The sequence below is a fragment of the Sapajus apella genome, unplaced genomic scaffold (genome assembly GCF_009761245.1).
Source record: "Sapajus apella isolate SASKATOON/1434 unplaced genomic scaffold, GSC_monkey_1.0 scaffold43, whole genome shotgun sequence".
In the NCBI taxonomy this organism is placed as follows: domain Eukaryota; kingdom Metazoa; phylum Chordata; class Mammalia; order Primates; family Cebidae; genus Sapajus; species Sapajus apella.
Genome location: NW_022436983.1, coordinates 13,987,053 through 14,013,399, shown reverse-complemented (window position 1 = coordinate 14,013,399; position 26,347 = coordinate 13,987,053). Strand labels below are relative to the sequence as shown.

General features: G+C 40.5%; 1 protein-coding gene across 15 annotated transcripts in view; it reads left to right on the top strand.

The window, feature by feature from the left end:
- The window catches only part of EIF4G3 (eukaryotic translation initiation factor 4 gamma 3), a 206,002-nt gene extending 184,458 nt beyond the window's left edge, over positions 1–21,544 (top strand). For 14 of the 15 annotated variants that reach the window (XM_032301186.1, XM_032301185.1, XM_032301194.1 and 11 more), the window contains 7 exons: positions 418–543; positions 1,969–2,050; positions 4,334–4,432; positions 13,516–13,662; positions 14,936–15,017; positions 17,873–18,019; positions 20,529–21,544. In XM_032301186.1, the coding sequence (XP_032157077.1) occupies positions 418–543; positions 1,969–2,050; positions 4,334–4,432; positions 13,516–13,662; positions 14,936–15,017; positions 17,873–18,019; positions 20,529–20,710 (865 nt within the window). In that variant the 3' untranslated portion in view covers positions 20,711–21,544. The remainder of the gene's footprint in view (positions 1–417; positions 544–1,968; positions 2,051–4,333; positions 4,433–13,515; positions 13,663–14,935; positions 15,018–17,872; positions 18,020–20,528) is intronic. The other variant, XM_032301197.1, reaches the window with a different exon arrangement.
- The last annotated feature ends 4,803 nt before the right edge of the window (positions 21,545–26,347 follow it).

Below are 26,347 nucleotides of genomic sequence, written 5' to 3'. Positions count from 1 at the left end.
ACTCAGAGGATATGTTATTCAACTGTGGTGAATTCTTTATAGTGCAGGATTAAATGGATAGTTTTTCCCCTAGAACTTCACAGGACTGTCTCCTTTTCATCATTTAAGGCTGTCAAATATCAACTTTATATAGAGGTATTTTATGACTTTCCTCTGGTACCATACCTCATGTTCTTCAGAATATTAGCTTTATCTGCCTTTTAAACAGTATGCTTTGGTCTGTTCAAGTCTTTTTTCCCCACACTAACATAAGCTCTTTGAGAATGGTAATGTGTTTACCAGTCACTTTGTGCCTAGACTGTGCCTAACATAGCAGGTGATGAATTTGTACTTCATGACTGATTTTTTGATGTCTTTATTTAATCTTAACTTTTGAATTACATTTGCATACGATTTTTACCCCCTGTTCCTTTTCAGTTTTTCAGAAACTTTGGAATTGGCAGATGACATGGCCATTGATATTCCCCATATTTGGTTGTACCTTGCTGAACTGGTGACCCCCATGTTAAAAGAAGGTGGAATCTCCATGAGAGAACTTACTATGTAAGTTATACTTGTTTCTCTTGATATATCAGGTAAAACTCACACATAACTCACCTGCTAGCTCTCTAAGATAGTACTGCCGCATTATTGCCTTTGTAGACTCTTGAATGCAGCCTGTGACTCTTTAATCTTTTTAATTTCATTGTAAAAATGTTACATTATGCTAGGTCTACACCTGAGACATGTTGGGGATATGATATCCCTGTGGTCTGTTGGGGGTAGTGGCGACGATAGATTGGCTCCAGAATCATGTAACCAGAAGATGACTGCTTCTAGAAGCTTAATGTTAATCTGGCTTTTGTGTCTGTCATTGCACTAGTGCTATAAGTAGTTATAGTTTCCCATTAGAGCTTGTTAGACTGAGTAAAAGGATGATTATAATAAAAAGAACTGAAATCTCAAGTATTCTTAGATTTGGATGTGAATAGAGAATTGATGCTACATTATATAGACTAGTGGTTCCCAAACTGTTCTTCAAAACACTAGTATTCCACAAAAGTTGTTAATATAGTCAGGCTTTGCACACTGTCACGTGCCTTTTCTTTGAGATTAACTAAACATACTTAGCACATTAAAGTTTATGAGAATCCTATGGTAAAGCAATAAATAAAAACTAGTTAGCTTTGTTTAATTTAGCATTGCCTCACTTAGAGGGTAGATATCCTATGGAATACAGTTTGGGAAATACTGATTTAGACTATTAAACTGGCTCCTTCTCTGTTTCATCCATCATTTCTTCCATAAAGAAAAGCTTCTTTTCTTAAAAATACTTTATAGAAGTATCACAACTCCCTGTTATGTAAGGTGCTTCTCCTTTTGGCTTGAAGCAGAATTTACATAAACAGATTACTGAGTCTGATCTTTGTGTTGCTTCTATCACTGAAGTGGTTAAAGAAAAAGGAAAAAGTGGCTGGGCGCGGTGGCTCACACCTGTGATCCCAGCACTTTGCGAGGCTGAGGCTTGTGGATCACGAGGTCAAGAGATTGAGACCATCCTGGCCAACATGGTGAAACCCCGTCTCTACTAAAAATACAAAAAATTGGCCGGATGTGCTGGCACGTGCCTATAATCCCAGCTACTTGAGAGGCTGAGGCAGGAGAATCGCTTGAACCCAGGAGGCAGAGGTTGCAGTGAGCCGAAGGTTGTGGTGAGCCGAGAATGCACCATTAGCACTCCAGCCTGGGCAACAAGAGCGAAACTCCGTCTCAAAAAAAAAGAAAGAAAAAGGGAAAACTACGAATTCTTATGTTCCTTTTCAGGAATTTCTGCTGAAAATAATTTAGAGCATGTGTCCTGGAGCTTTGGCTTCCCCAGTATTATTTAGGTTGCATAGTATCTGTTTTTTGGTCACACATTGTTTGCCTCTTATTCTAGAAGAGAGGATTTCTTTAGCAGTACTTAATTACTGCTCCTATCTTTTACAGAGAATTTAGCAAACCTTTAGTTCCTGTTGGAAGAGCTGGAGTCTTGCTTTCTGAAATATTGCACCTTCTATGCAAACAAATGGTAAGTGTTAAACTGAGTGCCAGCCTCTACAGCATTATTAGGAATGGCAGTGATCTTCATCTGGGTTATCTGTGAATAGCTTAGGTCTCAGGGTGTAAGTAATTCCATTTTCTTTTATTCTCTGAAAAAAGAGTGAAGTCTCTGCTTCAATCCAGTTTTTTTTCTGAGGTGTATTTGTCTTTCTGTTTACTAATATTCTGGGGAAACAATTAGCTCATCCTGACTAGATTTGGTATAATTCTAAAGAATCTCAAGACATGTTTTATTTATGGTTGATAATTTTTTCTTCCCTTGAAACAAAATGGGCCATATCATTTTATACATTTTAATAGATCTCAAAGAAAAGCTCCATAGAGCTGGAGGCTGTCAGTCTGTAAGGTCTGTGGCAGGCTGTCAATTTAAAGTGGGAAACAGATAAATCTAAACCAATAATTTCAAAAGAGTGTGTAAGTGTCTGTTAGAAGTCTAAGAGGTTTGGGGAAGTGTTGTGGTATCACAAGTGGAATGAAATGTCTAAGATGACAAATGTCAAAACAAAATAGAACTCAGAAATGATGATTCTGGAGTGATTTCTGACTGACTTGCGCCTGAGCCAAAGACATTGGATGATAGGTTTTAATGTTTTGTAAGCATTGATTTTTTTAAAAGCCAGCGTTTCATTCCTCCCTCTGATACACAAGTCCTTCTGTATCCCATTTTTGTGGTCGTTATTCATAAACAGTTGCACTAAATATCCGGGTCTCTAGTTCTAGTTGATTATTTGCTAATACTATTCTTGCTTAATGGCACTAAAATTTTTACTGAACCCTAGTTTTTATGTCCAAAATTTCCTCCTCTCCAACCTACTTGACTTTAGTACTTATTTAAAACTCACATTCTGGCCAGTGCAGTGGTTCACACCTGTAATCCCAGCACTTTGGGAGGCCAAGGTGGTTGGATCACTTGAGGTCAGGAGTTGGAGACCAGCTTGGCCAACATGGTGAAATCCTATCTCTACTAAAAATACAAAAATTAGCCAAGCATGGTGGAAGGCATCTGTAATCCCAGCTACTTTGAGGCTGAGGCAGAGAATTGCTTGAACCTGGGAGGCAGAGGTTGCGGTGAGCCAAGATTGTGCCACTGCACTCCAGCCTGGACAACAGAGCAAGACTGTCTCAAAATATAATAATAAATAGAAATAAAACTGGTATTCTTACTTTTATTTGTAGAAACAGCACATTCCTGCTTCTAAATAAAACTAAATTCTCAAAGAGTATAAGCTTTGGAGCCAGATGCCTGAGTTCAAATTCTGGTTCCGTTAAATTTTCAGCTATGCCTTGGACAAGGTACTCTATGAAGTAATTAATACATGGCTCTCAGATGACAACTGCAGCCTCCAACCTGGCATTTTCCTTTGTCACTGTGACTTTCTTCAGGTAGTGGACTTGTACCTCTTCATGTTTTCTACCTGACAACAGCTCTTCTTTATTGTCTTTCTTGGGCTCAGCCTTGTGCTTCTTGACCTTGAAACACTTCTCATTCCTAGTTCAGGAGCAACAATTGCCTTAAGCATCCTTATATCAGGTGGCATCACTGTGGTCTATTATGAAGAGGGAGTCTAGTAAGGCTTCTTCAGTGGCTTTTTAATTTATTTATATATATATTTTTAGAGGTGGGGTTTCACCATCTTGGCCAGGCTGGTCTTGAACTCCTGACCTCGTGATCCACCCATCTCTGCCTCCCAAAGTGCTGGGATTACAGGCATAAGCCATGGCACCTGGCCCTTCAGTGGCTTTAACAGGAGATACATACAGAGCTATCTAGGAAAAGACACAGTGTGAAATTTATAAACTCTATGTATTGGACTCTTTTTGATGTTTATATTTATAAATCCCAAATTACCAGCTTGTAGCTCCCCAATCACCTGATAAATGAACTATTTAACCTTAAGCAGCTGTACTTATTTACTATTATATTTATGTACATTGAGACATCTTAGTTTGAAAGTAACAAGTCCTAAGAGATTAACTTTTTATCAGTGAGGAAAAGTTTGTTTGTTTTTGAGACTGAGGTCTTGCTGTGTGTGTTGCCTGGGCTAGACTCACATTCCTGGGTGAAAACTATCCTCCCACCTCAGCCTCCCAAGTAGCTAGGACTACAGGTGTGCACCAATATGACCACTGGAAAAGTTTCGACTTTTCAGCTTTTTGGGTTCTGTACTCTTGACTTCAGGCAAATCATTTTTTTTCCCCCTATTTGTTCTTCCACTGTGAAAGTAAATGGATGGGTATATCTCTATTTTAGAGCCATAAGAAAGTGGGAGCCTTATGGAGGGAGGCCGACCTCAGCTGGAAGGACTTTTTACCAGAAGGAGAAGATGTACATAATTTTCTTTTGGAGCAGGTAAGAGCAAGGCTTGTGTTTTGCTGTTTGATAGTATTTAGAGGAAATGAAGATAATTTCCTTAGTATTCTAGTCATTAAAATTACATCAAAATAGGAATCTCAGGAAAGATGTCATTTTAAGTTCATGCTTTTAAAGCCACTCTAACTGTGTTGTGGTCATTAGATGATTGATCTTTCCTTCCTTCCTCTCTCTCCCTCCCTCCCTCCCTCCCTTTTTGAGATGGAATTTTACTCTTGTTACCCAGGCTGGAGTGCAATGGCGTGATCTCGGCTTACCGCAACTGCCACCTCCCAGATTCAAGCGATTCTCCTGTCTTAGCCTCCCGAGTAGCTGGGATTACAGGCATGCACCACCATACCTGGCTAATTTTGTACTTTTAGTAGAGACTGTTTCTCCATGGTGGTCAGGCTGGTCTCGAACTCCTGACCATAGGTGATCCCCTGCCTCAGCCTCCCAAAGTGCTGGGATTACAGGCGTGAGCCACTATGCCTGGTCTAGATAATTGGTATTTAAATAAATAAAATGTAAAAGATTTAGCAAACTGTAGAAAAACAAGCTACAGGAAGCAAAATTGAAGTTGACAAATAAAGCAGTGTGCCAGGGCCAAAGCTGCCTCTTGATTTCTGGGTCTGACGGCACACTGAAGCAGCCAGAAATGCCTCTGTGGGGAATGGGGACTAGTATTACCCTTGTAAGGCAGAAGATTAGAGACAAGCTTGTAGCTTGAAACTGCACAGATAAATTAAGTGCAAGGAAATAGATGCAGCTTATTATAGCCAGAACCTTAGCTAACCTGCTTACTGACTTGGTAACTAGATCCAGAAATCCACAAAGCAGAAGACCTCATGGTCAGTATAATCTGGTCCTACAGGAGGATTTGTGAGCTGTTAGGTTGAGGTAACCATAAAACAAATTAGATCAAGAAAAGTAACAGAAAGAAAACAAAACTCTCTTAAAACATTATTGAAAAATCAAAATCCTAAAACACATGAGGAAAACTAAAGCTAAGACAGCCAACCAAATCAGGAATAAAGAGAAAAAAAAAATCACTGTAGGTAAAAAGAGAACAAGAATACAATCTGAAAATGACTTTAAAGTAAGTATATTGTTCTGGAGAAAGACATTATATTAGGTTGCTAGGGATTAGCTTTCTTTTTGGTTGTAGTCTAGAACACTGAAGAGTATTCTTGCCACAGCAATAAGAACCTGTATGAAGCATAACTTCTGATGTGTTGCTGAACTCAGAAGAGGTGGAAGTAATTTCCTCCAAATGGACAAAAAGAATTAGTGATGGAGAAAAGCCAGACATGAAACCTGAACTGTGAATAGTAATTACATGTGAAGGGCATATTGTCCAAAGGACATACAGCCCAATGGGAAGATACTATTACAAATACTGCCAGATATCATGAAAAAAGTTGATTTAGTCCCAGTTCAGTATCACCTCGGCTCCCAGAAGAAGCAAATCAAAATGCTCTTTGGAGAAACATCCTCAGCTTAGGTCTCCTTATTTTCTACAGACATAACGTTATCTAAATATATAAGTTGACACTTGGTGTTCATTTAACCTACAATGAAAGAAGTAAACATAAAAGTAAACAGACAGTATGTAGTAGATTTAGACCCCATGGAGTTGAGGTAATGTAATTATCATTCAGAGTATAAAATAACACTATATTAAAGAGAAGGAATCACAAAAATGAGCAAATAAGACTAGTCCAAATGGCTAAAGAGATTTGAAAAAAAAAAAGGTTTGGTGCAGTGGCTTATGCCTTTAATCCCAGCACTTTGGGAAGCTGAGGCAAGAGAATCTGTTGAAGCCAGGAGCTGGAGATCAGGCTTGACAACATAGTGAGACCTGTCTCTACTAAAAAAAAATTAGCTGGGTGGATTGGTGCACCTGTAGTCCTAAGTTACTCGAGAAACTGAGGCGGAAGGATCACAAGAGGCTGGGAGTTTAAGGCTGCAGTGAGAAACCATCACACCACTGCACTCCAGCCTAAGAGACAGAGTGAGGGCCTGTTGCAAGAACACAGAAACAAATTTTAAAAATGCCACACACACACACACAACAAAAGTAGTAAGTAGTTATCTAAGATATGTTAGGAGATTTGGAGGAAAGAATGAGAGAATGTCTAACCTATCTAATTGGAGTCCCAGAAGGCAAATTAGACTGAATGGAGAAGAGGCAATATTTGAAGAGACGGTAGTTGAGACTTCTATAACTGATAAAATACACAAATCCATAATGAAAGCCTATATATGCCAAACAGGATAATTATATTTTAGTGAAACTGCATGATATCAAAGACAAATGAAGGTTTTAAAGAAGCTGGAAAGAAGAATCACATTACCTACCTGCCACCTCTCAAAAAATTATGCACACAAAAAAAGAGACTTTGCAATAGCAACCATGAAAGCCAGAAGATGGTAGAATAATCTTAGAATGCTGAGAAACTAGCAGTAAATGTAGAATTCCCTGTGCAGCTAAACTAACCTTTAAGAGTTAGGGCAATGCATATTGAGACAGTTAATAACATAGTTCTACAAATGCATGGGTCAAAGAAGAAATCAAAAAGGATAGTAAAAACATTTTTAACTGAATAAAAACCAAAGCACAACATGTTATCGATATATAGAAAAGAAGAAAGGCTCTAAATCAATGACCTCAGCTCCAACCTTAAGAAATTAGAAAAATAAGGCCAAGTGCAATGGCTCATGCCTATAATAATCCCAACACTTTGGGAGGCCAAGACAGGAGGATTGCTAGAGCCCAGGAGCTCTAGAGACCAGCGCAGGCAACGGAGCAGGATCCTGTCACTAAATAAATAAATAAATAAATAAGAAAAAATAAGAGCTTCAAGTAAATAGAATAAAGGAAATAATAAACATTATATCATAAATCAATGAAATAGAAGACTTTTTAGAGAAAAACCAGTGAAATCAAAAGCTGGTTCTCCAGGAGGCAGACGTTGCAGTGAGCCAAGATCATGCCATTGCACTCCAGCCTGGGCAAGAGGCTGAGACTTCATCTCAAAAAAAAAAAAAAAAAAAAAAAAAAAGCTGGTTCTTTGAGAAGACAAAATTGATAAACCTCTAGCCAGATTGATCAGGAAAAAAAGTTTGAAAAGAAGGTACATATTACTAATATCTGGAATGAAAGAGGTAACATCACCATAGATTCTATACGTAAAAGTGGGTGGGGAAATTTTATGAATAATCTTTATGTCAGTAAATACACCAGCCAGGCATGGTAGGTCATGCCTATAATCCAGCACTTTGAGACGCCAAGGCAGGCAAATCACTTGAGCCCAGGAGTTCAAGACCAGCCTGTGAAACATGGTGAAACCCCACCTTTACAAAAAATACAAAAATAAGCCAGGCATGGTGGTACATGCCTGTAATCCTAGCTACTCGAGAGGCTGAGGTGGGAGGACCACTTGAGCCCAGAAGGACAGCGCTACAGTGAGCTGTAATCATGCCACTACACCCCAGCCTAGACAGCAGAGTGAGACCCTGTCTTCAAAAATAAATAACTGAATCTAGGTGGGATGAATAAATTTCTTTTTCGTTTTATTTTTTTTGAGTCGCAGTTTCACTCTTGTTGCCCATGCTGGAGTGCAAGGGCTCGATCTTGGTCACTGCAACCTCTGCCTCCCAGGTTCTAGGGATTCTCCTGCCTCAGCCTCCCAAGTAGCTGGGATTACAGGCATGCACCACCACACCTGGCTAATTTTGTATTTTTAGTAGAGATAAGGTTTCACCATGTTAGTCGGGCTGGTCTCGAACTTCCGACGTCAAGTGATCCACCTGCCTTGGCCTTGCAAAGTGCTGGGATTACAGGCGCGAGCCACCGTGCCTGGTCACAAATTTCTTAAAAGATACAGACTACTAGGCTAGGGCGTGGTGGCTCAGGCCTGTAACCCCAGCACTTTGGGAGGCTGAGGCGGGCGGATCACAAGGTCAAGAGATTGAGAACATCCTGGCCAACATGGTGAAACCCTGTCTCTACTAAAAATACAAAAATTAGCTGGTCATGGTGGCATGCGCCTGTAGTCCCAGCTGCTCGGGAGGCTGAGGCAGGAGAATTGCTTGAACCCGGGAGGCGGAGGTTGCAGTGAGCCAAGATTGTGCCATTGCACTCCAGCCTAGTGCCTGGCGACAGAGTGAGACTCTGTCTCAAAAAAAAAAAATACAGACTGCTAGAGCTATCTCAAGAGACGGATAACCTGCATATCTATTAAAGAGATTGAATTTGTAATTTAAAATGTTCCCATAAAACAACTCCAGGCTTAATCAAAAGAATTCTACAACTATTCCAGAATATTGAAAAGAAGAGAGTACTTCTATGAGGCCAGCATTAGTCTGATACCAAAACCAAAGACATTTCAAAAATCTATAGATTAATATGCCTCATAAACATTGAGAAAAAATTCCCAATGCAATTTTAGAAAATCAAATCCAACAATATATAAAAAGAGTAATACATTATAATGTAGGGTTGGCTAGGTGCGGTAGCTCTCGCCTGTAATCCCAGCACTTTGGGAGGCCAAGGATCATGAGGTCAGGAGTTTGAGACCAGTCTCACCAACTTGGTGAAACCTCATCTCTACTAAAAATACAAAATTTAGCAAGGCATAGTGGCACATGCCTGTAATCCCAGCTACTCGGGAGGCTGAGGCAGGAGAATTACTTGAACCTGGGAGGCGGAGGTTGCAGTGAGCCGAGATCACATCATTGCACTCCACCTCTGGGCAACAGAGCAAGACTCCATCTTGGAAAAATAAAAAAACATAAGGTAGGGTTTATCCCAGAAACGTAAGGTTGGTTTAATATTTGAAAATTGATGTATAGATAATAGGGGAGATGGTGAAGTAGGAAGCTCCAGGAATCAGTCCCTCCACTACAACTATTGAACTGGCAAGATCTGTTAGAGCCAACTGTCTTGGAACTGTGGAGTCTGGTTAAATACGTGCATTATCAACACCAGGGGAGTGCATGATGAAAAAAGAGTCTGATAAATTTTAGTGAATTTGGGAATTTTGCATAGAACCTGCCAACATCCAGCCCTGTGTCAGACAGCTAGGAAACTGGTATCACACCATTTCTGGTGCAGCTTCCTGGTGCCAGGTTGAATAAGGACTTAATTTTCCAAGGATTGGGGTTGTGTCTTTTAATCTGCGTGGCAGTTGACAGAGGCCAGTGCTGGGGCTGGCCGTTATTTCAACCATTTCAAGCTAAAGTAGCTTTTGAGGCTGTGACTATCAAAAGTATTTAAACAGTAGTGTTACAGGATCTCTGGGGTGTCAGTTTTTTTGGCCAGAAACCTCTGTGGCCCTGGCACCTTTGCCCGCGTTCCTGTCATACATCCAGGAAGAGTGAGGTACGCAAGCAAGTGAAAAGTGAAGAACAGTTTTATTTACTGTTAGAACAGCTCCGAGGAGTGGGTAGCTCCTCTCTAGTAGGCAGGTTGTCCCATGGAGTGTTCAGCTCTCTGCAGAGAGGAGGCTCTGGAGAGGATAGCTCCTCTCCACAGGCAGGTCATTTGGACATTTCTGCAGGTCTCTCTGAAGCTCTCAGTGGAGAGGGGAGCTCCTCTCTGCTGGCAGGTGGTCTTTGCAGCTCTCAGCAGAGAAGATACTCCTCTCTGCAGCTGGTCCTCCCATTGCCTCTCTGTCTTCTTCGTCCTCTAGCCATCTATTGCCCTGCTCTGGCTGAGCCCGGGGCGTTTATGGACCTTAGAGGGGAGGAAGTACAAGTCAATTGGTCCATAGGTGGCCATGGGTGGGCCGGGAAGAGGCACCATGAGTCCCCACTGCAGTCTGCTGGACTGACAGCCCAGCCTTCAGGCCCTCCCTTGTGTGAGGGTGGGTCCTTACTGGGGACCCTGCCACCTTCCACCCAGGACTCTGTCTCCTGCTGCCATTCATGGCCCTGGGGCTTGGTCCCTACCCTGATCCAAGATCGGGGAGCAGATACCCCTGAGCCTGCAGGGACAAGGGATCCTTCTTAGGGCACCCAAGAGTGTAGGTTGCAGAGACACTCAGGTTCTATATGCCTGGGAGGGCCGCCACAGCTGCACCCCAGAGCTCCCACCCCACGAACTCAGAAGAGGCGGGGTTCCCACTTGTTCCGGCTCCTGCCTGCTTTGTGGAGTGGGAGGCCCAGGTCTGCAGCCACGGGTCTGGCAGCTGCGACAGCACCTGGGAGGGGAGATTCTGCCTGTTCCCAGCTCCCCCAAGAGCACAGAGAGGCTCGGATCCACAGCTGCAGTTTGGGTGGCTGTAGCAGCACAGGGAACTCCCATCCCAACTCAGAAGGGGCAGGGTTCCCACCTGCTCCAAGCAGTGTGCAGTCCCAGCTGCGCCTCCCTGCTACAGCCAGCATGTTGGCAGCAGCCACTGCCATCAGTAGTATACCTCCCTCCCTCCACCCCACCCTCCCCCCACTTCTCTTTCACATCTCTCTCTCTTCTTCTTTCCTCTCTCCTCTCTCCTCCCTCTCCCTGTCTCTTTCTCTCTCTCTTTTTTTTTTTTTTTTTTTTTTGAGACAGAGTCTCGCTCTGTCGCCAGGTGCCAGGCTGGAGTACAGTGGCGCAATGTCGGCTCACTGCAACCTCCGCCTCCTGGGTTCAAGCAATTCTCCTGCCTCAGCCTCCAGAGCAGCTGGGACTACAGACGTGCGCCACCATGCCCAGCTAATTTTTATATTTTAGTAGAGACAGGGTTTCACTATGTTGGCTAGGTTGGTCTCGATCTCTTGACCTCGTGATCCACCCGCCTCGGCCTCCCAAAGTGTTGGGATTACAGGCGTGAGCCACCATGCCCGGCCTCTTTCTCTCTTTTTTAAATTTAATTTTTATTTTAAGGTGAGGGGTACGTTTTCAGGCTTGTCATATAAATAAACTTGTGTTGTGGCGGTTTGTTGTACAGATTGTTTTGTCACCCATAAGTTAAGCCTGGTACCTATAGTTCTTTTTCCTCTCCCTCCTCCCAACCTCTGCCCTCTGATTGGTTCCAGTGTGTGTTGTTCCCCTCTATGTGTCCATGTGTTCTCATTATTTAGCTCCCACCTATAAGTGAGAATATGCAGTATTTGGTTTTCTGTTCCTGCATTAGTTTGCTAAGGATCACTTGGCCCAGGAGGTCAAGGCTGCATTGAGCCATAATAGTGCCACTGCACTCTAACTTGGGTGAAAGAGCAAGACCCTGTCTGAATAAATATAAGACTTCAGTTTAAAGGAAAAAAAAGGGAAATAATAAAATACATATGCATACACACACACACACACACACACACACACACACACACACACACACACACATAAAATAAAATGAATAAATAAAAACGTTTAGAGTATAGTTTGAAAAATGAGGTTGAAAAAATCTTGGTCTGTATCCTGACTTTCACTTTGCTTAAAGAGCTTATGCTTCATGTTGTGCTTTTTTGCATATATTGGAGAGTCATGGATTGGATGTATAGTTAACCAATACTGAATCAGAAAAAACTGTAATATTGAGTCATGTTTCTAAAACCTTATGGAGCTGGGTGTGGTGGTGCACACTAGCCTTAGTTGCTCAAGAGGCTGAGGCAGGAGTATCTTTGAGCCCCAGAGTTCAAGTCCAACCTGGCAACATAGTGAGACCCCGACTGAAAAATAAGTAAATAATAAAACCTTATCAGGAAATATCATTTAGAGCTGCTACGTAAGTGGTAGAAACGGAACAATCAGATGACAGAATTCAAGATAGTGGTTTTCACTTTGTGGATTGGGGGTAGGGTATACCAGAGTATTCAAGGGCATTAGAGAATACCTAATGTGAATAATCTTTAATATTTTCATCTTTATGGTTTTTGTATGGTGCAGTTACATAAAGCAAGGCATACCTATATACCTCATTGCTTTAGTCCCTTGAAAATGATGAATAATTTTGATTATAGATTTTTTTTTCTTACTGAGACAGGGTCTCGCCCTATTGCCAGGCTGGAGTATAGTGGCACAATCACAGCTCACTGCAGCCTCGGCCTCCCATGCTTAAGCAATCCTCCATCTCAGCCTCCCGAGTAGCTGGGACCACAGGCACATGCCACAATACCCAGATAATTTTTGTATTTTTTTTTTTTTTTGGTAGAGATGGAGTTTTGCCATGTTGCCCAGGCTGGTCTCAAACTCCTGGACTCAAGCAGTCCTCCTGCCTTGGCCTCCCAAAGTGCTGGGATTACTGGCATGAGTCACTGCACCCAGCCTGATTAGAGATTTTATAAAACTACATATCTAAGTGCTAAACAATTATAGCATCATTTCTCATACTTATATTCAAAATGGTCATGACTTAACAAAGGCAAAACTATAGAGTTTTGAAAGCTGCTGAGTACCAATACTAATATTAAACCATAGGTTGCAGACAGGGAGTAAAATTGTACCCTTTTCTAGGGCTCCTCTTCTGCCTTAAAGAGCTATGTCACAGTCAAGAGCAAGATTGAAGCTCAAGATTATTTGCATGTAAGCATAGCCTGGAGATAATTATAGGGAGTTTATTTCCTTCCTTTTAAGATACACAGCATGAGAAGTTGGAAAAATATTCAGGAGGATAATGGACTGACAGTCTTTCAAAACTGTAATACAAACACATTGGGCATGGTGAGTCCTGCCTGTAATCCCAGCACTTTGGGAGGCCGAGGAGGGTGGATCGTTTGAGCTCAGGAGTTCAAGACCAGCCTAGGCATCATGGCAAGACACCTTCTCTAATAAAAATACAAAAAAATAGCCAAGTATGGTGATGTAAGTCTGGGGTCCCAGCTACTCATGAGGATGAGGTGGGAGGATTGCTTGAGCCCATGATGTGGAGGTTGCAGTGAGCCAAGATTGAGCCATTGTACTCCAGCCTTTGCAACAGAGCAAGACCCTGTCTCAAAAACAAACAACAACAACAAAAAAACTACAAACATAAAAATAACTTCTGCTGATCATTTTAATTCCATGTAAAAGAGAAGATATAACCTATGACTTTGTTCTCTCAGGATGATAATAACATAGAATTATATTAATATGTTAATATGTTCCGCCTTTTACGTTTCAGAATTTGGACTTCATAGAGTCTGACAGTCCCTGTTCCTCTGAAGCACTTTCAAAGAAAGAACTGTCTGCTGAAGAGCTAAATAAGCGACTCGAAAAACTCATTATTGAGGACAAAGCGAATGATGAACAGATCTTTGACTGGGTAGAGGTATGAATACTATGTCACCTTCCCTGATACTTCTACAGGAAAGATTCTTGTGGGATCCCCTCAAGTCACATACCTATCTGTTCACTTCATGAGTTTTTAACCTTAATGAAATTAGTTTTTAAATGCTATTTTTTTTTTGCCATCCTTAGAAAGAGTAACAATTTTTTCACCACTTAAGGGGTTAAGTAATGCTTGAGATTAACCTCTAATTCACATTAAAATTAAGATGAAAAAGCAGTGTTGGCACATGTAAAAATAGTTACATACTTCTGAGTAAGTAGTCATTAAAATACACTGCAGTTGTGGTGTCGTTCTTTTATAGATTGAGTAGATTATTTTCATATGGATTTTTTATTGAGGAATAAAATGTTTTTAAGTGGTTATACTTTGAAATGTACAAGTACATAACACGGTGTAATTGAATGAGTAGAGGATAGGCAGTGAGAAGGACCCTGAAAAACTAAATACTGCTAATTCAAACATTTGTATATAGAACTGGCAATAGCCAAATTATTTTTCAATGAATTGGACATTTAATTTTAACAAGAATGTGCAAAAATGTGACTTGTCTGTTCTTAGTGCCAGATTGGTCCTGATTTTCAGGGGATAATTTCTCTGGTATGCAAAGGTATTTTTTTTGTTTGTTTTTTTGAGATGGAGTTTTGCTCTTGTTGCCAAGGCTGGAATGCAGTGGCGTGATCTCGGCTCACTGCAGCCTCCACCTCCGCATTCAAACAATTCTCCTGCCTCAGCCTCTACCCGCCACTGGGCATAGCTAATTTTTGTATTTTTAGTAGAGACAGGGTTTCACTGTGTTGGCCAGGCTGGTCTCGAACTCCTGACCTCAAGTGATCCATCCTCTTTAGCATCCTAAAGTGCTGGGATTACAGGCATGAGCCATCACACCCACCCGGCCTGTTTTTTGTTTTTTTGAGACAAGGTCTCACTCTGTCACCCAGGCTGGAGTGCAGTGGTGCAGCCATAGCTCACTGCAGCCATGAACTCTTGGGATCAAGTAATTCTCTCATCTTAGTCTCCCAGGTAGCTGGGTACACAGGCATGTGCCACCATGCCCAGCTTTTTTTTTTTTTTTTTTTTTTTTTTTTTTTTTTGTAGAGACAGGGTCTCACTATATTGCCCAGACTGGTCTCAACTCCTAGCCTCAAGTGATCCTCCTATCTCGGCTTCTGGAAGTGTTGGGATTATCAGCATGAGCCTCTATGTCTGGTTGAGCAAGGGTATCTTTAATTGTTTTGTTTGTTTTTGGCTTCAGGCTAATCTAGACGAAAGCCAGATGAGTTCACCGACATTCCTTAGAGCTTTAATGACTGCTGTTTGTAAAGCAGCTATTATAGGTAAGTAACATTTCTGAAGGCAGCTCATAACATCGGAAATCCCCATTATGTCAACTACTAAGTATACAGTTTGATTTTACATTGTTTTCAAAGCTTGCCCTATGTAGCATACTTTTCTGTGCACTGCCCTTTCTGTCTGTGATGCCTGGTTGTCTCAAGCATGTCTGCCTACAGAGAACCCAGATCTAAACAGCTACCGCATACCTTGCATGCTCTTGCGTTGTTTTTTACTACAATTGTGTGTAGATTTTCCTTCACCTTTTTACCTTTAACATTCAAGGCTGCCTCCTCCTTCCAATCATGAATTGTAATGAATGGGTTGAATATTCTTGACCTAATTATTAGTATAGGGGTATTCTCATCAAAAAAGTTATTTTATGTAAGTACATATATGAAGGAAAAAAAATACCAACAGTTTCTCCTGTTCTTTGTTGACTTTATATGATAAGAATTTTATTGATTTCTGAATTGTTAAAATGGATAGGATTAGGGTCAGTAGAAATCCTAAATATCCCAAGCTGTATACAATATTTAACATTATTCAATGAAGACATCTCTTTAGTTTCAGGTAGAAATTCACATTTCCATCACTGAAATGAGAAAAAAAGTCATCAGCACAAAAGGTGTCTCAGAATTTCAGCTGTCCGTATTATTTTAGAAGATAGCTTCCTGCCACTTAATTTTGTTTCAGAATTGTAATTTTTTTCAGTGAATTTATTTTCAGTGTTCTTTAATGAGATAAATTATCAAAGCTAAGTAGAAAGTCTTCATGAAATTTTTAAAAATCATTTTCAGTATCCATAGAACCATGATAATACTTTGGTGTTTTAAAATTAGTGTTGAGAAGTCCAAAAGCTGTTTGGTTTCTGTTTTCTTGAGACAAGGGGTCGCTATGTTGCCCAGGCTGGACATGAACTTCTGAGCTTAAGCTATCCTATCACCTCAGCTTCCTGAGTAGCTGGGATTACAAGCATGAGCCACAATGCCCAGCACAAAATCTGCTTTTAAAAACAAAATTGTGTCTCAGCGATAACTTACAGGTAATATAAATCCTGATGTGTCTTGGCACTGAGGATGCTTTTCATTTCTCAGCCCCTTTTATCATTCCTTTCCCTCAAAAGGCCTAGATGAGGTACATTATCTGGCACTGCCACAGTTAGTTTTTATCCTAGTAATAACAAATGGTTCAAATTATTTTACCCTTCTGAAAAGATTTCTTTGTGTCACTTTAATTTCCTTTTCTAATGTTGCTTTTTTCATGTTGCTTTTTTTAAAGTACTCACTTGAAATTCCTACTTTATGTTTCATTTATTTCTGATTGACAAATCTTAATTGTATATGTTTATGAGGTACAACGTGATGTTTTGATATATATATCCAATGTGGAATGATTGAATTTAATTTTTTTTTTTTTTTTGAGATGGAGTTTTGCTGTTGTTGCCCAGGCTGGAGTGCAATGGCACGATCTCGGCTCACCGCAACCTCCACCTCCTGGGTTCAAGCAATTCTCCTGCCTCAGCCTCCCGAGTAGCTGGGACGACAGGCACGTGCCACCATGCCCAGCTAATTTTTGTATTTTTAGTAGAGACAAGGTTTCACCTTGTTGACCAGAATGGTCTCTATCTGTTGACCTCGTGATCCACCCGCCTCGGCCTCCCAAAGTGCTGGGATTACAGGCTTGAGCCACCGTGCCCGGCCGATTGAATCTACTTAATTAACATATCTATCACCTCACTTTTTTTTATAATAAAGACATTTGATTAATTTTGTTTTTGTAGTTTGTCATAAAACCACTGTTGGCCAGGCGTGGTGGCTCATGCCTGTAATCCCAGCACTTTGGAAGTCCAAGGCAGGTGGATCACAAGGTCCGCAGTTTGAGACCAGCCAGGCCAACAGAGTGAAACCCCATCTCTACTAAAAATACAAAAATTAGCCAGATGTGGTGGTGGGCACCTGCAGTCCCAGCTACTTGGGAGGCTGAGGTAGGAGAATCTTTTGAACCCAGGAAGCAGAGGTTGCAGTGAGCTGAGACCCCCACCTTGTACTCCAGTCTGGGTGAAGAGCAAGCCTCCCATCTCAAAAAAAAAAAAAAAAAAAAAAAAAACCACTGAAACCACTGTCATTGTTTCATTATAATTAAAAATAATTGTGTGTACTACTCCTGAGGGAAACCAGCATTCAAAATACATCCCCCTCCATGTTTTTTATTATTTGTGAGAGAATGTCTCATTAATAATTTCATAACATTTTGCATTTTATTTGCCTTAGACCTTCTTGCCTCCTCTTCTCTTGTAGAGCCACATGAGTCATTTGTACTCAAAAAATTGAAAATGAGCCAGGTACAGTGGCTCATGCTTGTAATCCCAGCACTTTGGGAGGCCAAGGCAGAAGGAATGCTTGAGCCCAGGAGTTCAAGACCAGCCTGGGCAATGTAGTGAGACCCCGTCTCTATTATTTTAAAAAAACTAAAAAAGAATAAAAAGAAAGAGGCCGGGCGCAGTGTCTCATGCCTGTAATCCCAGCACTTTGGGAGGCTGAGGCAGGTGGATCGCCTGAGGTCAGGAGTTGGAGACAGGCTGACTGATATGGTGAAACCCTGTCTCTACTAAAAATACACAAAAAAATTAGCCAGGCTTGGTGGTGGGTGCCTGTAGTCCCAGTTACTTGGGCATCTGAGACAGGAGACTTGCTTGAACCTGGGAGGCAGAGGTTGCAGCGAGTCGAGATTGCTCCATTGCACTCCAGCCTGAGCAATGGAGGGAGACTGCCTCAAAAAAAGGAAAAGAAAAAGAAAATTAAAGATAATTCTGTGTTAACTCCTTAAATGTAATTCCTAGTTCTTCTATCACCTTTAGCCGACTGTTCTACCTTCAGAGTGGACACTGCTGTTATCAAGCAGAGAGTGCCGATCTTACTCAAGTACCTAGACTCAGATACAGAGAAGGAACTGCAAGCACTTTATGCACTACAAGCATCAGTAGTAAAACTTGATCAACCTGCCAGTAAGTTTATCTCATGTTACAGTTAATCCATCCAGTGAACGAGATTTATCCAAGCCAGGACTTCAAAGATGATGTAGGGTTTGAACAATGGACAATAAAAGAATCACTAATAACAAAAACACATATAACTAACTTTAATAAATCTGAATTTGGCCAGGTACAGTGGCTCGTGCCTGTAATCCTAGCACTTTGGGAGGCCACAATGGGCAGATCACTTGAGGTCAAGAGTTCAAGACCAACCTGGCCAACATGGTGAAACTCCATCTCCACTAAAAATACAAAAATTATCTGGGTGTGGTGGTGCATGCCTGTAGTTCCAGCTACTAGGGAAGCTGAGGCATGAGAACCGCTTGAACCTGGGAGGTGGAGGTTGCAGTGAGCCAAGATCACACCACTGCACTCCAGCCTGGGCAAATAGAGCAAGATTCCGTCTTAAAAAAAAAAAAATCTGAACTTGTTATATACTTGTATGAAAAAATCACAACAAGAAAACTGTTTAGATTAGGTTATTTCATCCCCATTCTAGGGCAGGCCTAATAAAACTTTCTACAATGATGGAAGTATATCCATACCATTGAGTATGGTAACCATGAGCCACATGTGGCAATTATGTATCTGTTGTGACTTAGGAACTGAATTATTGACTTTAAATTTAAATATCCCACAATTGGCTAGTGTCTTCTATATTGGACAACGCAGATCTAGGGCATGAAAATGGTTAATGATGTTGAAGATGATACTCTAGAATCTTTAGACAACCAACAAAGACCCTAAGTATAGTATATTTACCATGGTGTATTTACTAAGAAGTTTCAGAATAGTTTTTTAGTTGTTATAATTAATTCTTGGCTAATGAAACAAAGTAACCTGTACACTTAAATCTTAGTGATACTTAGCATTAACTAAGCATTTTTATTACATCTTGAAAATTCAGTTGAAATTTGTGAAAGTGGGCAGTACATAGCTATTAGAGATAGCACTGAGGTAGTTCTTTGGTGTACTTCCTTATTTTCGGTTTTATAAAATTCCTTCTTTCATAGTCCTGCTGAATTGCTCTGGGAGATAAAGGAAAAGATCAAAACAAATTATCCTTATAATGTAATTGAAAAGACAATCTACTGTGAATCAGAGAATTTGATAATATTACCTTGATTAATATAATTACAAAGATAAATCTTTTTAAATATGGGCCAGGCGCAGTGGCTTACGCCTGTAATCCCAGCACTTTAGGAGGCCAAGGCAGGCGGATCACCTGAAGTCAGGAGTTAGAGACCAGCCTGGTCAACATGGTGAAACCTCATCTCTACTAAACATACAAAAAATTAGCTGGGCACAGTGGCTCGCACCTGTAGTCCCAGCTACTGGGGAGGCTGAGGCAGGAGAATCACTAGAACCTAGGAGGCAGAGGTTTCAGTGAGCCAAGATCATGCCATTGCACTTAAGCCTGGGAAAAAAGAGCAAAACCCCATCTCAAAAAACAAAGGTTATTATGACTTATGATAAACCTAATATTGATTCACATTTATTGTTTATTCTACTGCCTCCCTCCATTAATATAAATGATCAGAGAGCTGACTATAATAACTAATAAGATAATAACTTCTTATCTTGATAACTATAATTCTCGGTTTTACTATGAGAGTAAAACCGAGAATTAAAATCACACAGATAGTTTGGACATTTAAAATATAAATAACAGGTATAGTTTCACTGGATAAATCCTTTACCCATGTTTTCCATGTGAATGATTACCTCTTCATTTTTAAAACAACATTACAGGGAAGAAAAAGCATATCCTGCCTTTCCACCTGCCCCCCCATTTGTAAAAATAATACAGTAAACTTTCAATGCAGAAAATAGTAAAAAGAAAGTAAAAATCTACTCATATTTAAATTTTGTAGTGTTTAGGTTGGGATAAACATCATATGAAACAGCTTCACAAGGATCAGAAAATAGTTCAAATAGGGCCAGGCGCGGTGGCTCACGCCTGTAATCTCAGCACTGGGGGAGGCCAAAGCAGGCGGATCACCTGAGGTCAGGAGTTTGACACCAGTCTGGCCAACATGGTGAAACCCTGTCTCTACTAAAAATATAAAAATTAGTTGAGTGTGGTGGTGGGCGCCTGTAATCCCAGGTACTTGGGAGGCCAAGGCAGGGAAATTGCTTAAATCCAGGAGGTGGAGGTTGCAGTGAGCCAAGATTGCACCACTGCACTCCAGCCTGGGGACAGAGATAGATTGTCTCTCAAAAAAAAAAAAAAAAAGTTCAAATTGAACAAAATAATAGGAATAAAATATAATTTAGACTGCTTCAATCTTTTTTCCCTCTTATTTAAACCAGTTGTTGGGCTGTTTCTACTATCAAGAGCAAGTATGATGAATTGCCATTATTGCTTTTTTCTGGAGGAACTAATATGCATTTATTCAGTCATTCATTATTTTGAAATACATTCTTTTCCTCATAACTACAGTGTCCCAAAGCTTATAGTTTATTTTCACCCTCCTTGCAGATTTGTTGCGGATGTTTTTTGATTGCCTGTATGATGAGGAGGTGATCTCCGAGGATGCCTTCTACAAATGGGAGAGCAGCAAGGACCCTGCAGAGCAGAATGGGAAGGGAGTGGCCCTGAAATCTGTCACGGCATTCTTCACGTGGCTGCGGGAAGCAGAAGAGGAGTCCGAAGATAACTAAAACTTCAAATACACAAAACGAAACAAAAGAAACAATTTAAGTATTTTTTTAAAAAGTTTCACGTCTTCGCCAATCACAGTGCAGCAAGGCCAATTCTCGCAGAAACCCCCACGTGTGCACGAGTGGGAGAGGGAAAAGAGAAAAAAAGGTGATCATGGAGGAAAAAGGTACTGGAAAAAGTAAACTTCAAACCTTAGGGCGGGAGCACTAAAACCAAAATACATGTATTATTTATAGAAAATATTTTCTGTTTTAATCTTTTCTTTTTAAACAAGGACTCATACTTTAAAAAAATGTTTAGCAAAAAAAAAATGTTGAGAACTTTTAATTTATTTTAAGGACTGCAAATGTCAGTGTAATTTTTTAATTTGCAGTTTCTGTAAACAACTTGTATAATAGAAAAGCAGAGAAATAAATTTCCCTCCCCTTCAGATGCACCTCATGTTTGTTTTAAGGTAGAGCATTTAGTTCAGATTTGAGAAAGTTTGGGGTGAACAAGGTAAGAAAGATTTTTTTTTTTGGCATCAAATCTTTCTGCCTGCCTCTCAGCTTGCTTCAGAAAAATTTAAAAATCACAATAGTAATCAAAACATACATAACATTGAAACAGAAGGAAATGCTGTGGACCACAGAACTCCAAGAATTGTTTTAAAAAAATAAGTGCTACCCTGGTCAAAGTACTCTTAATAATTTTGAAATCTTTAGAGCAACTTTAAGGCTTGTAAATACATAGAACAAATATTTAAAAAAACAAAAAGAAATTGACTCAATACTATTTCTTTTCACTTTGAAAATATAAAGAACAAAATAAAGACAAACATTGCAAGTTTAAAAGAAAGTAAAGTGACTTCTCCTTTGGACAGCTGCTGCATGTGTTCCCATTCCTGGGGGTGCTCTCTGGCTATTTATTGTCTAATTCAAATCACTCCTGAGGGGAGAGAGATAAAACGAGAAAGTGAGTGTGTGTGCGCGCGTGTGCACTTGTATGTGCGTGCACATGTATGTATGTATATGTCTCTACTCGCTGAAAAGGCAAGTTACTTTGTGGGTAAGGAGGGCACTATGCTTGGGTGGGAATGCCCCTCTGGGAGTTCAGTAAAACTTATTTCCAACACTAACTAGAAATGCATTCAGGACAGCAAACCTCAGGGAAGTCATTTAGATGACTAAGTTTTCCACTATATGTATCCAGACTTAGGACACTAATTCACTTTGAGACTGTCACTACCACTGATTTTAAAATCTTCCATCAATTGCCTGCAATGCTTAAGAAACCCAAAGATGTCTTCTAAAGAATGAATAAAACCAAAAGCTATGTTATACTTTTACAAATGTAGAGGTGGGATTTAAAACCAAACCAATACTATGTATGAAAATCACACTGTCTGCCACCTCCAACCTCATTCAAGCCATTCTGGTGAGTATAAAGCTAACTGTGCACCTCTGCTTTGGCCTCTGCTTCTCCTACAGATATTGGAGTGCTGTGCTTTCTAAGTTTCCTACCCTTTCTAACCCTAGAGTTGCAGTCTCTACAGATGGTTTTCCATTTGAGCTGTTTGTGGACCATCACCCTACAAAATGTATTGATGAAGAAAGCCAGATTACTCCCAGATAAATGGTCTTTGTCTTTTGTATCTGGGTAACAAGAGATTCCTGCCGGCTTCCATCTCTGAAAAAATAGCCACATTAAGAGACTTGGCAAGACTTGTGAAACACAAGAACAAAATTTTCTACAGCAATAAAATGTTTTTCTGAAGTGTAGTTGAACACATTATAAGATCCCACTATGTAAGTCCACAGAGGCCATTTTTAAGTGGTGGAATGCTGTATGCCAGTGGTCCCCAATGCGCAACATAGATCCCTTACATGTGCAGCTCACAATAGAGTTTGTGCTCTTATGAGAATCTAATGCCGTCGCTGATCTGACAGCAGGTGGAGCTCAGGTGGAAATGCTTGTTCACCCACCACTCACCTTCTGCTGTGCAGCCCAGTTTCTAACAGGCCATGGACCAGTACCTGTCCTTGGTCCAGGGGCTGGGGACCCCTGCTGTATGCTGCTTTTGTTTTGTTTTGTTTTGAGACAGGGTCTTGCTTTGTCACCCAGATTGGAGTGCAGTGGCTTGATCATGGCTCACTGTAGCCTCTAACTCCTAGGCTCAAGCCATCCTCCTGCCTGCCTCACCCTCCCAAGTAGCTGGGATTATAGGTACATACCACCACAGAATACTATTGTTGAAGGACCAAGTCCTGAAAGTCTTTTGAAAGGCATGTGACAGCATCAGCCATAAAAGATAGGACCTGAAAAGCTATTTTGGGGCCTGACCACGGGCTTTGCCTGGGATCCCTCAGTTGGGAGAAGCAACCTGGTTCTATGATCAACTGAGTTAACAACCTCCAGAATCAAAGTGAGACAATTATGATCAAGGAATCTCCTCTGAGTGATAGAAGTTTAGAAGGTATTGGTAGCACTCACAGGGGTTGAGGGATGGGGAGTTTGGGGGAACACAGGGTGGTGACTGCATCTTGAGAATCAGTAGCTGTTTTTTGCAGGGGTCTGATGAGGGAGGGATTTCAGGTAGTAGAGATAGCCTATTTATCAGTATTTTAGATATTAACAACTGTAAGGAATGGAGGAGAGACAGAAATATTTTTGAAGGAACAATTAAAGGGTTGAAAAACATCTTAAGATATAAACATCTCTAGTACAATGACAAATAATGTTAGAAATCTCACCTATAACATGAAGCGTGATGAAGAGACTACAAAATAAGCTTTGACTATCTTGTTGCTGTGGACACAGAATGTTTGCTAGGATTAGAAAAGATACCTAATAACAAAATATAAGCAAAGTAAGATAATTGACTCATATCATATCAACCGAACTGCAAAACATTGTCAAGATTGTTACCCTCTTTAGTCTTTTTACTGGAATATAGCGTTTGGCAATTTTTATTTTAATGTATTAGGTGACATTACCAACATTATGCCAGCACTCCTTCAAGCTGTAGCAAAAGCTCTTTCACCAATTTCAAATTTGGAAACAGGTCCAATGCTGTTTTGTTTTATTTTGTTTTTGTTTCAGATGGAGTTTCTCTCTGTCACCCACGCTGGAGTGCAGTGACATGCTCTCGGCTCACTGCAACCTCCACCTCCCAAGTTCAAGCAGTTCTCCTGCCTCAGCCTCTCAAGAAGCTGGGATTACAGGCATGTGCCACCACGCCCAGCATTTTTTTGTATTTTTAATAGAGACGGGGTTTCACCATATTGGCCAGGCTGGTCTCGAACTCCTGATCTGCCCTCCTTGGTCTCCCAAAGTGCTGAGATTACAGGTGTGAGCCACTGCGCCCAGCCCAATGCCTCTTTTAGTGCATTTATTAAGGTGCTTATTCCTGTTTTCTAACCAGTTAATTTATGGCTATTCAATAATTTAAATGAACATTTTGTCATTTCTAACAAAGGAACATGATAATTTTCAAAATAAACTTATTTTGGGTTCTTGCATAGGCCAATAAGCCAGCCCATAACTGCATCATGAACTTGTTTTGTTTAACCAGTATTTAACTGAACATCTACTGTGCACTAAGTGGAGATAGGATAACAGTGACCAAAGTAGTCTCTGCTTTCATGGATCTCATATTCCTCATGAAAACAGAAAGCTAGAGGTTATTAACATGCTGCATCAGCATCCTATCCCATTAAGAAGTGTCTGCCCTTATTACTCTGGTAGATCTTTTTTTTTCTTTTTTTCCATTATATTTCAAAATCTATTCTAGGCTGTTTGTAGCAATTAAATGCAAAGACAGCTTTAAAACCACTCTCCAAATAAGTTACTCTGGAGTTTTTGACATCCTATCTTTTTGTTTCAAATGGCTCCTTTTAAGTCAATAGAATTCTAAGTTGGTGGGGGGATATCCTGTTTTCATCACTCAAGTTTTATTCCTTAAAAAAAATTATAGAGGCTGGGCACGGTGGCTCACGCCTGTAATCCCAGCACTTTGGGACGTCAAGGCAGGCGGATCACCTGAGGTCAGGAATTCCAGACCAGCCTGGCCAACATGGTGAAACCTCATCTCTACCAAAAATATAAAAATTAGCAAGGCATGGTGGCAGGCACCTGTAATCCCAGCTACTTGGGAGGCTGAGGCAGGAGAATCACTTCAACTCAGGAGGTGGAGGTTGCAGTGAGCTGAGAGTATGCCATCACACTCCAGCCTGGGCAACAGGGCAAAATTTCGCCTCTCGAGGAATCCAGTTTTTCAGTTTCAACTGTGTCATTAGCACATGCTTTTATATTCCCCATTTTGTAGGGAGTAACATTTTGCATTACTTTTTGTTTGCTTTTTTTTTCTTGAATTTTTCTTTTTTTGAGACAGACTCTCACTGTGTTGCCCAGGTGGAAGTGCAGTGGCGCCATCTTGGCTCACTGCAGCCTCCGCCTCTTGGGTTAAAGGGATTCTCCTGCCACAGCCTCCCGAGTAGCTGGGACTACAGGCTCAGGCCAAGTAGGGAGTCAATAGAATTCTAACTTCTATTGACTTAGAATTGACATGATAACTACATGCCCACTGGCATAAAATATTATTTGGGGACTTAAAAAGAAACCTAGTATCACTGTATTACCAAATCATGAGATGATTTATATATCAAGCTACAGAGACTCATATGACAAATGCTTTTCAGTTACTGTTTTATTTTGAAATAATTTTAGACTTACAGAAAAGTTGAAGATTTTACAGGAAGTTCCATATACCCCTCACCCAGTTCCTTTATAATAACATCTTATATTACCACAGGACATTTGTAAAAACTAAGAAACCAACCTTAGTATGTTGCTTTTAACTAAACTTGACTTATTTAGATTTTCACCAATGTCTCTTTTCTGGTCCAGGATGCAATCCAGGATACTACATTGCATCCAAGTCACCATCTCCTTAGTGTCCTCTGGACTTTGACAGTTTTTTGGTCTTTGTTTTTCATGACCTTGACAATTCTGAGGAGTAATAGTGAGACATTTTGTAGAATGTCTGTCAATTTGTATTTGTCTGGTGTTTTTCTCATGATTAAAGTGAAGTTATGTATTTTGGATAAAAATAACCTCATATTGTAATCCCAGCTCTTTGGAAGACCAAGGCAGGAGGATTACTTGAAGTCAGGAGGTCAAGACCAGCCTGGACAATACAGCGAGTCCCTTCATCTGTACAAAAATCTTTAAAAATTAGCCAGGCATGGTGATGCACACCTATAGTCCCAGCTGCTCAGGAAGCTAAAGCAGGAGAATCATGAGTCCAGTAGATCAAGGCTGCAGTGAGCTATGATCATGCCACTGCATTTCAGCATGGGCAGCAGAATGAGACCCTGTCTCTAAGAAATAAAAACTAAAATACTATATAAATGTATTATATATATATATAAGAGTATATATACTCTTCTCATACATCAGCAAGTGCAAGATACTCACGTGATATCTTTACTTGGTTAGGTTGGTGTTTGCCAGGTTTCTCCACTCTAGAGTTACTTTTCTTTCCTTCCTTTCTTACTCTAGTCTGTTTGAAAGCAAGTCACTAAATCCAGCCCACACTTGGGAAGAGAGGTGGGAGTAGGAGAGAATTAAGCTTCACTTTCTTTCTAGAGTGGGAA